General features: G+C 45.2%; 1 protein-coding gene across 4 annotated transcripts in view; it reads right to left on the minus strand.

Annotated features, from left to right (window-relative positions):
* Nucleotides 1–37: 37 nt before the first annotated feature.
* The window catches only part of LOC109318797 (piezo-type mechanosensitive ion channel component 2-like), a 55,118-nt gene continuing 42,562 nt past the window's right edge, over nucleotides 38–12,593 (minus strand). For all 4 annotated transcript variants that reach the window (XM_019548194.1, XM_019548192.1, XM_019548191.1 and 1 more), the window contains exons 41-52: nucleotides 11,625–11,751; nucleotides 11,285–11,432; nucleotides 9,549–9,763; nucleotides 8,698–8,856; nucleotides 6,835–6,982; nucleotides 4,868–5,056; nucleotides 4,467–4,559; nucleotides 3,381–3,550; nucleotides 2,601–2,717; nucleotides 1,639–1,718; nucleotides 1,045–1,273; nucleotides 38–831 (exon numbers count right to left, since the gene is read on the minus strand). In XM_019548194.1, coding sequence (XP_019403739.1) covers nucleotides 582–831; nucleotides 1,045–1,273; nucleotides 1,639–1,718; nucleotides 2,601–2,717; nucleotides 3,381–3,550; nucleotides 4,467–4,559; nucleotides 4,868–5,056; nucleotides 6,835–6,982; nucleotides 8,698–8,856; nucleotides 9,549–9,763; nucleotides 11,285–11,432; nucleotides 11,625–11,751 — 1,925 coding nt within the window. In that variant the 3' untranslated portion in view covers nucleotides 38–581. The remainder of the gene's footprint in view (nucleotides 832–1,044; nucleotides 1,274–1,638; nucleotides 1,719–2,600; nucleotides 2,718–3,380; nucleotides 3,551–4,466; nucleotides 4,560–4,867; nucleotides 5,057–6,834; nucleotides 6,983–8,697; nucleotides 8,857–9,548; nucleotides 9,764–11,284; nucleotides 11,433–11,624; nucleotides 11,752–12,593) is intronic.

Genomic DNA, 12,593 nt, shown 5'->3' on the forward strand with positions numbered 1-12,593 from the left:
GCTTGGTGGCTTTGGAGTGTGGGGGGCACTTTCTCTATTAAGAGGAGAGGACCACATTTATTTCACTGAGTGCATGCAGCAGAGATCAGGTTGTGCTTGCTACTGTACAAACACATACTAAGAGGCAGTCCTGCCTTGAGTAACTCATGGATAAAGGCTGAAATTGGAAAGAGAGGCATCAAGGGAAATGACTTGCCCACCTTACATAGTTGGCAGTAGAAATATCAGGTCTAACTGGGCCCAAGCTGCCTCTTCAGAGCTGCTTTTTTGGGGGTTGTCTGAAGATTTTTATCTGCATGGTGGCCAGAAACTGGGCCAACATATTGGCATGAGTGAATAGAAGCTGAACCCTTGGTAAAATTAATGGTAGGCTTTCTGATTACATTCAGGCTAGTGATCTCAAGTTTATACTGTTTGCTGAAGGAGAGTAAGGAAGAACCCGATATGGAAATATGCTGCGGGAGAGAAGATACACTTAGCAGCTCCCTTTTGTGAATGTTATTTTAACCTTATTTGCTTCTCAAGCAATGTATATTTGCTTCCTACGCCTGATCTTCACAAAGGCATTGGCCTCTTCATTATCAGTTTGATTCCTTGGTCCACTTAATCATGGTTTCTGGAGATCTGTACAAAAAGATGAGCTTGGCAAAGAGTTGTTCTTCTAGCTCCAGTTCCCCAGTCTCCCGCACCAGGAAGATGTCTCTGCAGAGTTTCAGGATGCGGTCCACGTTGGGCAGTTCTTCAAACATTATGGAACGGGAGATGCCACAAAAGAACTCACGAATAAACTTCCCAATGACAAGGACAACAGACATGTACAGACCAATGACACTGAGAAAAAGAGGAGAGACCGTGAAAATCCTTTCCCTTCCTCCTAGTAAGAATCATTCTGCATTATTCAGCTGGACCATATGCTGTCGTTCTATACCCCAAATGCCAGCTGATCTCAGTGAGAGTGAATAACTCCCAGATATCCCAGCAAAATAAAACAACCCACTACATAGAGAGAAAGCAAAGGCTTTTTGAGTACAGCGTTGCCCTTACCCATATCCTTCCAGGAATCCCAGGCTAGGAGGACTGACTTTGTCATTAAAGACGATGAGCTCCATATTCTTGCTGCAGACATTGTTAAGACAGGTTGGGCTCTGCTCTTGAATAATCCACCACTCGGTCGCTTTGCTTGAAGACGAATTACTGGGCAGCTGGTGTAGTTTTATGGTTACATTTCGGAAGAAAGCCATTTTCTCTATGTCTTTTGGCTTATGAGAATGAACTGTTTCACAAATGCAAAGGTAAATGAGGAGGAGCTTTCTCATTCTTGTCTCATACATAAGGGCTCTTTCCCTTATCTTGCTGCTGCTGCCTAGATGGGATTCTGCCTTCTGAAGCAGCACACAGTATCTGTGCTCATGCAGTTTTGAGCATGTAAAAAATAATGGTCTCTAAGTCATGAATATGGATTCACTGAGAAGGACTTCCCTTTCTGCCAGTTCAGTGTGGATGCTACATGAAATGTGGAAGTCTAAATCAGACAGGGTTCCCTTCTTGTATCCCAGACTGGGCAGAGCTTCAGCTTTCCACCAAGAACCCCCCACTCCCTCCCTCCCCCCCACTCACTGTTTTCATGCTGTTACTTACCAACTTGCAGTCGATGGGCAGTTTTAGCTTCTACTCCAGCATTAGCCCTGAAGTATCTTGGTATGAGGCCTGGAAGCAGTCTAGAAAAAAGGGAGTGCAAAAGCTGCCTTTGAATTGCCAGGTTCCTCAGTCTTACAAAACTAATCCTTAGGTTCATCACCACTTAGAAATAAAACTGAACCAATCAAAGGAAAGCCAAGCAGCAGCTCCTAGCCGCAACTGTTAGTGACAGTTGCTCTATCAAGCTGTCAAAGAGCAAATCACAGAAACTACTTTATGGTACGTTCTTGGTCCCCATTGCTGTGTTATATGAGCCACTTACAACATCCCTAAATGCTACAGCAGTACTATTTTCCCCCATTTTACAGAGGGAGAGCTGAGGCCCCAGTCATCAATGGTAGCAGGTACCTAGAGCTCACATCTTTTCTCTAGTAATTACACAGAGTGGAAGAGCCATGAGCCCCACAGCTGCAAGACCACTCCATAGCCAGTAACACCCTTCCCAGCAAACTATTCCCTCATTAAGTTATGCCCTTGTTGGCTGCATCAGGGAGGCCCAGCAACAAACAGGTGCTAGAGATCACATTCCTCCAAACCATAGAGATGGTTCCGCCAGGTACATGGGCAGGGAAGGGTTGGGAAACAGCTGCTCCTGTTGTATCTGCTCTGTGGAAATCAGTTACTAGGAGGAGGGTTACATGGATTATAAATCCATGCTTGTCAGCCCCAGCGTGTTTTAGCAGAAGAGGACAGTAAACTCAAGCTAATGTGTTAGTAGGAGTGAGAACAACACCCAGGCTCCCTCCTCCAAAAACAGGAAGCAGTCCCAAGGAGAGCGAGGGGCATGTAGAGAATGACACTTCCTTGCAGCAGCTAGATGAGCTCATCTACGACGTGCACCAACCCTCATTTTTGCGTTGGCACGTTTTGAAATTGTGGCCCAAACAGAAGCAAATACTAACATGGGCTCCTTCCTGACCCCCTTCAGCATCTGAACAATCTGCTCTCTTATTTCCTTCTCATCGTACCGCACTGTGTATTGCCCAGATGCCTCCACGTTCTTCACAAGAGATGCATTCCTGGAGAAAAGAAGAACAAGTGAGGTATAGTTCAGAACAGTACACAAAAGTGGTCCAAAATAAAGGAAACTGTAAGCTTCTCCCTCCAGTGATGGTCCATGGGTCCTATTCTGGAGGTCCCTGCAGACTGCAACAGATATTTAATGGCTGGGAGGGCCTTCCCACTGGCTTGGGCACTCTACAAGGCAGCTCTGGGCTGTCTTTCTAGGGCCCTTGCAAGCCCTAATGAAAGTCATTATTGGAGGCAGTGTTGGGAAGCAAGCAGGGAATAATCTCTCACGAGCCCTGAGGTAAGCACAGGACTAAGTCCTGAATATCTGTTAGGGGTTTGGAGATCTCCAAGGGAAAGGAGCAATTGTTCGTTGCATTTCGGTAGCTCCTAAGCACTCCAGTCATGGGCAAGGGTCCTTGTGCTGCCTGCTATACACAGTCCCTGCCCCAAAGAGGCAAAAGGTGATGAGGGAGCGTGGGAGAAGGCAACCTTGATAAGCAGTGGTCTCAGCACAGCTTGTTCTGTTTTAACTAATTAAAATATTGGCTGGGTAATTAAAGGAGTTAATGGAAATTGACTCCAGACTCTGAGAAAAAGTAGCTTGAAAAGGCAAAAGGAAACTGATTTTAATTGTGTCCTTTAAGCCACATTGGCTGTGAGGCGGTTGTTACCTTTGAACTGTCCAGCATACGTGGACGTAGACAGCAGTTGACTTGGAGAGCTCTTCTGTCATGATTTCCCGGCTCGCTGGACTGATGTGCCACAGCAAACTGGCATTGCTCTTTATTTTAGCAGTGACAATGTCCTCTGGGCTATAATTCACTATAAATTGCATGGCGGCCTTGGGCAGGGAGGAACAGAAAGGGTAAGACACTGAGATGGGAAGCTGTTCAACAAGGCCCTATCCACACAGGCTTTACAATGCATCCAGAAACCAGCTTGCAATTAGATGATGGGGGCCAGTGCCAGCTTCCATGGAGGTGATGCCAGGCAGCTTGACACCAGCATAAGATTGGCATAGTAATGTGAAGAGGAACCTTGCCAACTCACATTGCCTGATCAGGCCCATCTCCTGCCCTCTGCCAGGAGCACAGGCCTTGGCAGCAGCACAGATGTGCTCTCAGGGAGTTTGCTTCCAACAGAGAAATCCTCTGTTGGGTGTTTACAGCTGGTTCAGTTTGTTTGAACCACCTGATAAGCACAAAAAGGGTTGCAACTGGGTGTGAGAATGCGGTCAGCTAAGTTGTGTAGGAACAGGATCAAAACCATTAATTTGTGCAAAGTGTTAGAAAACCGTTTAACTTGCAATCGGGTGTGACACTGCCATGGAAGAGCGCACCGCTTGATGGATCAGGTTTGGATCAGCCCAGCGGTGCCTCCCACAGAGAGAGGTGCTGAGAGGGAGGACTGTAACTCGGCTGTCTACAGGCAGAGAGCAGGCTGCCTGGGGGATTGTTAGGCTCTGGGCCCAGCACGCCCAGTCTGGGTAGACTTTCCCAGGACATGTTGCTATGGCTTCAGGTTGCTAGCATTCCCCCTCAGGTAAAGCCCTGCTGAAACACCCCACCAGCCTATTCCATGATTTGCAGGTGTTGCTGAAATCCCTCTGTTATCAAGACCTTGGTTAGATATCTTCCCTTTCCAGGCAGGTGATGTAGCCACCCAAAGCACTGCGACTCAGGTGAAGAAATCCTCCTGGGCAGGGTGGGAGGGAACACGAGTTCTCCATATTCAGTGAGCTGCTTGGTGCCACTTACCGGGTGAAAGGCGTACTGAGTTGTCAGGTCCATATATGCTGCTTGAGTGAAAGGGATCAGATTCCTCTGCTGGGCACTCATGGTGAACAATGGCTAGGAGAGAGTGAGAGGGTGAATTGCAGATATTTATGGGGCTCTCCATGCTGCTGGGGACCCCTCTACATCCAAGGCAGTATTTCCCAATACCAGGTATGGAGCAGGAACCTAATAAGATTCACCACCTTCCCCTCCCTTCCCTTTTCTTTTTATTGCCCTTCCTTTCCTTTTGACAGCTCCTATTTCCCCTGTCTTCCCATGGTAGTACTTCCAACTGCTGCTAGCAGTTCTGCACTCAGGTGATCCCTAATCTAAAATCTTTTGGCTACTGTGTGCACAACACTTCTGTAAGAACCATACTGTACCTCGTAACCACTAATTGTAATCTTGACCGAGATATCCAGGGGCTGATTGACTACTCCTGCCACTGCTTTAACGAGTGACATAAGCAGCAGTGGAAACCACAAAATGCAGATCAGGATGAAGATAAGGCAGGTCCCCATGCCATATTTCACAATCATTTTCTTCTTCTGCCCTGCAGGTTGAGGGTATCTCTGCAAAGAAAGAAATATAATTAATTGGTTATGGTGTAATTATAACTGCAAGAAAAGTAGGTAGGACAGCACAGGGAAGGGGGAGGAGAAGGAAGCTGGCAAACATCTGAGAACATTTGGAAAACAACCTGGTGATTTTGTGTGTACCTTTGGCAGCCATGTGTGATAGGGTGACAACTGGGGTGAAGCTTCTGCTGAAGTGAAGCCTTAAGAAGCCAAAAAATATTAAGAAATAGCACAGTACCTAAAGAGAGGAGGTTCTGGACTGTAGCAGCTGAAGACTTGGTAGGAAAGAGATCTCTCAGCCCTTCCTAATGAAATAATGGCCCACAAAGACAACCCTGCATGGGCCAGAATGATAACCTATAACCTAGCAATTCTCTTCCATCTTCACCTTGTGTGATTTTGATGTAGGCACTCATCTGAAGCATTAAATATTTGTTCTTAACCATCAGTTAGTAATGTTTTTAATGGAGTCTTTTTTTCTTTTTTGCTTTAAGATCAGGCCAACAAGTAATTTATAGATTTCTCTGCAAGTAAGTACAAGAGTAGCTTCCTATAACACAGGAGCCCCCACAAGTCTTGGTCTCAGGCTCAGTGCTGCTACAGAACTGATGCTGCGAGTAGTTTCCACACTTGAGAGGAAACCAAATTCCCACTTAACGGTGTCTGTGAGCTAAATCCAGAAGGGTACTTGGGTATGCTGTCACCTAGGTGCCTAGATCCAATACTTAAGTGCCATAGCGATCCTTCAAACTCTTGCTCAGCTGCTGCCTAATAATCCCATACTTGCTTCAAATTCCAAGACCTCTCTATTTGGGCTGGCAAGCGTTTGCACTCACCCACATCTTGATGCCATTTCAGCCAAACACCACCTAAGCCCCAGTGGGATTCTCAAATCAGCCATTCCCACACCAGTTTCAGCAGGGGTATTCTCAGAGCACTCTGGGCCTTGCTGGGGATGATGCTTTGCGGCATGTCATTGCACCCAAAAGCCTGCTGGTGAGGGGATCTTGTTTTCAACTCTCCACCCTGCTTTATTTGGAGCAGGGGATTGAATTAGCATCATCTTCCTTCTAGGCAAGTGTCCTAGTCCCTGGACATCTCAGTTAGCACCAGGGAGCATTTTTATTCTTGAATGATCTGCCCCAAACGACCTAACTGCAGGACAACATTCCTAGCTGAGAATCCTAGGCAGAGAAAAGCACCAAACTCCTGGCAGCATGGAGTTCGGCACCTAAGAAGTCTCTCTGAGGAGCAGGGTGGCACTTCCCGCTGGCTGGGTTAGGCAGGCAGCTCCTTACCCAGCTTGTAGTTTCTGGAGATCCGGTGCCTAAAGGTCTGATTCTCCCTTTTTAGGAGGTGCGCCTCTACATTGCTTCTGTATGCATTGTATGCTTCCAGCTCTAACTTGCAGCTGAAGTTTCCACTAGGTGGCAGGACATGGAAGAGTTAGGCATTGCAAGTTAGTTCTATAACGGCTAGAGACTGAAGAGGCTGCAATCTTTGAGTTGGAGCCCAAATCCCCTCTCCCAGCCAGGCCCCATAGGTGGGTGATAATTGCTGCTGCCGCATTTGACTACACAGCAGCTCACTAAACAGCTGTTACTTGCAGTGCCACTGTGCAGGGAAGGGTCTGCTCAAGTGCAAAACTCTCCCCCTCTCTCTCCACAAGTGTAAAGGGAGCAGATGTCTTCCCCCAGAGCCAGCACCGGCCTCAGACATGTCTGCTTTCGAGCCCATCACCAAGAAGGGACTGCACAAATGGAACCACTCACCTTCTCAGACTCGCGCAAGCATTTCATAATGAAAATATTTGCATACAAATCCTCCACACATATCCAATTGGAAAGGCTGAGCGTGGTGTCCGTCCAAACCCAGTCCATGATTGCTCTCAGCTCTATCAGGAAAGGCACCATTCGGAACCTACCGGTTAAACCAAGAAAGAACATTAGCCACCTTTTGGACGGATGCCTGTACAAATACCAGGGCCTGAAGTCCTAGCAGACAGCTTACTGAAACTGGAAAAATCACCCTTGGCTTCGGTGAACTTTGCCTTTATCTTTCCATGAAAAACTGTTTCCTTTCCAATGCAGATGTGTAGCTCTATGTTCTGAGGAAGCAGAGAGTGCCTGGTGACTGCAGCAAGAAGCCCTCCTGCTTCCAGGCAGTTAGTGGTTAGTTCCTGCCTGATGCAAAGAAAAAACATCTCTCCCTGGGCACATTCTTCCATAACTGTCTATTAGGAGCAACCCAAGTCATCTGCTACTGGCCTCATCCACAGGCAGGACGCTGGACTGGATGACACATTCAGCTGATCCCATCTGGCAAGTCCTATGTTCCCAGTTGCCCAACTCGGAAGACTTCCAGTTTGGAAGCCAACTGTTACAGATCAAACTTCCAACAGGTCTTCAGCCCTGGCCTCCTCCTGTCTGTGTGTGAAAGTGCCTGTGTGAGTACTTCTTGGGTGCTAGTATCCATGCCAAACACTATCCTTATAACTAATCATGCTTATTATATAGGTACCTAGCAGCCATGCAGAACTGGGGCCATTGTGCAGTGCTGTAGAAACTCAGACTGCAACCAGCAGTCCCTGACACAAAATGCAGGGTTTACTTACAGATCATTTACTGATCCAAGTGGGCACACGTGTGCAAATTCTGTTACCCTGGTGCACAAATGACTGTTTCTGTCAGCTGAGTTGACAGATAGAAATGCTCAAAAAATATCAGTGCCATTCAGCCTGCACAGGGGGACTCCATGTTTGCAAGAAACAATGTTTGTCCCTTAAGTTTCCTTGCAGAGCCTCTTAATTTGTATAACGCACACAGAGAGCCCATCTGAGAAACATCTTTTTTCCAGTCTTTTTATAGTTTTTACAATATTTAACTCTGTGTGTGTGTGTGTGTGTGTGTGTGTGTGTGTGTGTGTTTAAAAAAAGCAGTGAGTACATAAAATTCATCCTAAACATTGCCAAACTGGCCAATGGCTTTTTAATATCACTACCACAAGACTGCATTTCAACATATTTCCTGTCTGGAACCATTCCAGTGGCAATTCCAGGAGTGAAATATATTTAGTCTGTATTTACTTGGTCTATTTAACTTTCGTTTGGTGTCTTTGGCTCATCTCACAACCATGCTATTTTAGGATGATTGATACAGTATTTACAGTAAATTCTGCTAATATTTCCTTGCCTCTTGAAACTGGATTATAGTATTTATGTCCCCATGACCAATGTTGGAAGCATAAGCAGCTATTCCAGGCAATCAGGGAGGATCTATCAGAGGGGAGACTGCCAGGAAGTGAGATGACTTGTCTGAAATGTTCCTTGAGGGATTATGTCGGATAGTAACAATCAGAGAAGGGCAGCTGCAGCAATAATTAATGTAGCTTGTTTTCAAAAGTGAAACAATGGCATTTACACTGTACTCTTGTTTCCTTCAAAGTCTAAACTTGGGGCTTGAGCTTAACTTCTGACAGGCTTCCCATAAACTACACATGCCCTGAAAAAAGAAGTTAGCATGTGCAGACTAAATGCTGGTTCAGTAAGGATTGTGCCACTGACTTTAATATGAGTTGGACTTGGTCCACAATATTTTGTCTCTGTTGCCAAAGGGGAATATCACCTCCATGCTTACCCCTGGAAGAGGAAGAGGTTTATGCAGTTGTAGCTCTTGGTTAGAAAGTTGCCTAGGACGTGCTTGGGATATCCACATTTGATCTGATATGCTGACAGGCCAAAGTAAATACACTTCACTAAGTACCAAAGCTGGGCCACGTGGTTTTTGTTAAACCTCCTGCAAGTGAACAGAACACAAATTTCATTACACTTTGTACGTGGCACTTTCTACATCGTTATTTTAACTTTCTGGTTACAGTGACCCCTTCGGACTAGATTTGAACTTGGCAAACATGAGATTCCAAGCAAGTTCTACAAAACCGTTTCTTTCCCCAGTCTGAAATAGTAAAGGCCCATTTCTGAAGGGAGTGTAGTTACCAAGTCAGCCACTTCAAAGTAGGTTACCTCCAAAGTTGGGAGACTGCTTCTGCCTGCCCAGGCTTTCCCTTGCCATACCAAAAGTCTGCCAATGTCTCCCTTTCCAAGGACAGCAGCAGTCTCATTTTCAGTCACTTGTTGAGCATGCAGATGAAATGTGTATCTGGTCATTTGCACAATCAAAATAGCCATACAACTGGAGGGTACAATCTGCACACGGAATTGCACTCTAGTGTTTTCTTTGGCCAAAATGAACTACGTTCTCCTTATCAGGCCTGCTGCAAAAAATGAAGTTGTCTACATCTGTTCATTACTGATTTCCAAGTCCACCTACCTTAGCTTAAGTGCCAAGAACATAAATTTAGCATCTGCTGATAGTGCACAGAAATGTCAGACTTCAAAGCCATCATTGCTGTTGTTTGTTTTCTCACTGAACGCAATGACTGATCATAAGGGAGAAATATTTTCATATGATGCAGGATACGGTTGTACCTGTCAGTAACTCCCGGCAGGATGAAGAACATCCAGAAGTGAATGCCAAAGACGAGGACAACCTGGAACACACATTTCCCATACATGGTTCTCTTCAAGTAAATGGCCCGGTCTGCTATCATCATGCCAAACTGGAGCAGGAGCATCACCAGAAAGGGTTGAGGGACCTGGTCTTCTGACAGTGATTCGGTTATGTCAGCAGCTGCCGAGTATTTCTGCAATTAACCATAAGGATTATTGTAACAACCAGACAGTGCTAAACTAATAAGGCTCAGGGCTCACCCAGTGTTTTTATGTATCCGCTAGAGCAGGGGGGAAATCTGCACTCATGGGCATGATCGCTAATCAGGCAAGTAGGCCACTGGAAGCGAAGGGTTTGTATCTGTCAATAAGGCCGGATGTGGTATCAGGTTTTGAAAGACCAGATTCTTCTCCCTCTGCCTATAAGCAAATCCCCACTTTGGAAGGATCATGTAGAAAATCATCTTGGAGGCACACATTGCACAAGGTTACAGGTGCCTCGGAGGATCCTGAAGAACAGATATTTTTAAACCTTTTTTTATTTGTTTTTTTTTTTTTTTTTAATAGAATTCAACCCAATATAAAAGCATCAGCCCAGACTCAGCTCTGCTTGGGGTTTTCCCATGTTCCCGTATTCATTATTACTAAGAATGTTTTGCCTGAAGCCCGGATCTTTCCCTCTTAACAGCTTCAACTGTTATTACTGATGCTAATTCCCCTGCTTGCAGTCAGAATCACTGTCTCTCACACAGAGCAGTTCCTTCCAGACAGATGGAGGAAACCCCAGCAAATCCTAAAACCCATGTGTGAATCTGAGGCTTGAATACTGACTGAAATCCCTGGGTCTGTGGCTTAAAACTGAATATCTCAGCAGGCAAATAACAATGCTGAGCATAGAGCAAAAGTGGGGCTGTGCTTCAGCTCCATGAGCCTGTATCACTCTGGGGCCTAGTCACAAGTTCTACGCTTATATGCTTTCTGGATCTCAAACAGGCTTCTTGTTCAATAAGGACACAATCCTGAGTGTGCCTTAGGATTGTGAGTGTCATCAGCTCTCACTGACATATACAGAGGTAAGATGCTTTGAAGGAGATTGACCCCTTCTCTTGTGATGGGTTGTCATCTCTGATCTTTGCATTGAAGAAATCTTCTCTCCTCACTTTATAAAAGCAAAGCAATGGCTAGAGAAAGTGGGGAAGTGAAACAAGCAATGAATGCATGAAAAATGAATTCCTGGCAAAGCAATGGCGGCTCTACAGCTGTGTTCCAGTCTCATTATCTACTCCTACACTGCCTCTTTCTCCATTGTCCCTACTAGTGACTGTTATCTGTCTGAGTTAGCCTGTCTTGCCTTTGTGAATAGTCCCTTTGGAGACTTCTTGCTCAATTTTAAGGATGAATCAAGAAACAAATACACCAAGAAAGAGCAGCTGTAAATCAAGGGAAATGCTGATGGTTTCCCTGGTGGTGAAGAGAGGAGTCTACTGCAGTGAGTACAAAGCCTGTTCTGTCTTTAGGCATCTACACACATTGTGGTTCTCCCTAACTCTTAATTCCCAAACTTACACAGACAGCTCCTCTAAAGTTTCCTGCAGTATTGAATTATGGAAGGACCCTGCCGACTAGTTACCACAGTCCTCAAGAAAAAAAAATCAAAACCATTTTCCTTTGCAGTCTGTTTTAAGAAAGGAAAGAAGAAGTGCATTTGTGCTTACGCCAAAAGCCCCGTATCCAAAGATAATGATTATAAAATTGATCGTATCGACAAGGAACATCAGTGCATAAACATCGCGGACAGGGCTGTATTCTGGGTGAATAATGTTGTAGAAGAACTGCCTGATAGGCCGATAGATTTGTAGGGCACTAGGAGTAAAACATAATATACATAATTTTAGTGAGTAATTACTGCAAAGCTTTTTAAAAATAATTAGATCAATATAGCCACCTCACATCTTAAACAGAAGATCCATAAAAACTGGAATCATCAGAACTCTGTTGAACTGAAATGCAACATTTCATTTTATTAATAGATACTACCAATAATGTTCCAGTTACGTTTTAATTGCCAGTTTCTTTATCTTCACCAAGTGTTGTTTCAGGTTCTTCTTGGCAAGTTTTTTGTTCCTGCTAGGCTCCTTTCTGAAAAGATTCCATTTCTTCCAGGCTTCCTTTCGAGGCTTGCCTACTGAGAGGAAGACGAATCAAGAACCATTAGTTTCATAATGACATTAGTATTCCTTTGCCAGAAAGGTTAACAATTCTTGTTCATTTTATTTGTTCCAAAAAGGCACTAATTCAGCCCTAAGGGTTCCCTTACAGGATGCTGCTAAAATGATGATCCCCTATGTATACAGTTTTGGGCCCATAATACACAATATTCAGTAGGAATTATTTGGAATTTCTGCACCCAAGTGATGGGTGCATCAGAAAAAGATAGACAGTGGTGCATGTACACAAGATAATGGCTGCGCGGTAGCTGAATATTACTGTGCAGTAGCACATCACAGCACTAACAGTACTATTGGGTTACTGCGCAGTAGCATCACTTAAACATTTGCCAGCTCTACTGCATAGTAACTGATTACTGTGCATTTATTTAGTACTTGCTTATACAAGTACTTGCAGTAACCACTGAGCAGTAGCATCTCACATAGATGTGCCCAGTATGGGTGAGAATAGAGACTCCAACCACTGAAGGCCCAGCTTCTCTGCTTGTAGGTATGTCCAGAGAAAGATGAACAACTGGGTAAGCTTTTTGAGAGAATTATTCTGGCACATGTCCACGAGGGCGCCAGAAGGGGAGATTATGCTTAGGGGCAACCAACACGGGTTCATCAGTGGCAGGTCCTGTCAGACCAACCTGGTGGTCTTCCACGACCAGGTCACCAAATCCTTAGACGCAGGGGTAGCAGTGGACATAGTCTTCCTGGACTTCTGGAAGGCCTTTGACACTGTCTCTCACCCCGTTCTCATTAAGAAACTGGGGGACTGTGGTGTCGACACCCACACAGTCAAATGGGTCGC

The sequence above is a fragment of the Crocodylus porosus genome, unplaced genomic scaffold (assembly GCF_001723895.1).
Source record: "Crocodylus porosus isolate Cpor-Errol unplaced genomic scaffold, CroPor_comp1, whole genome shotgun sequence".
In the NCBI taxonomy this organism is placed as follows: domain Eukaryota; kingdom Metazoa; phylum Chordata; order Crocodylia; family Crocodylidae; genus Crocodylus; species Crocodylus porosus.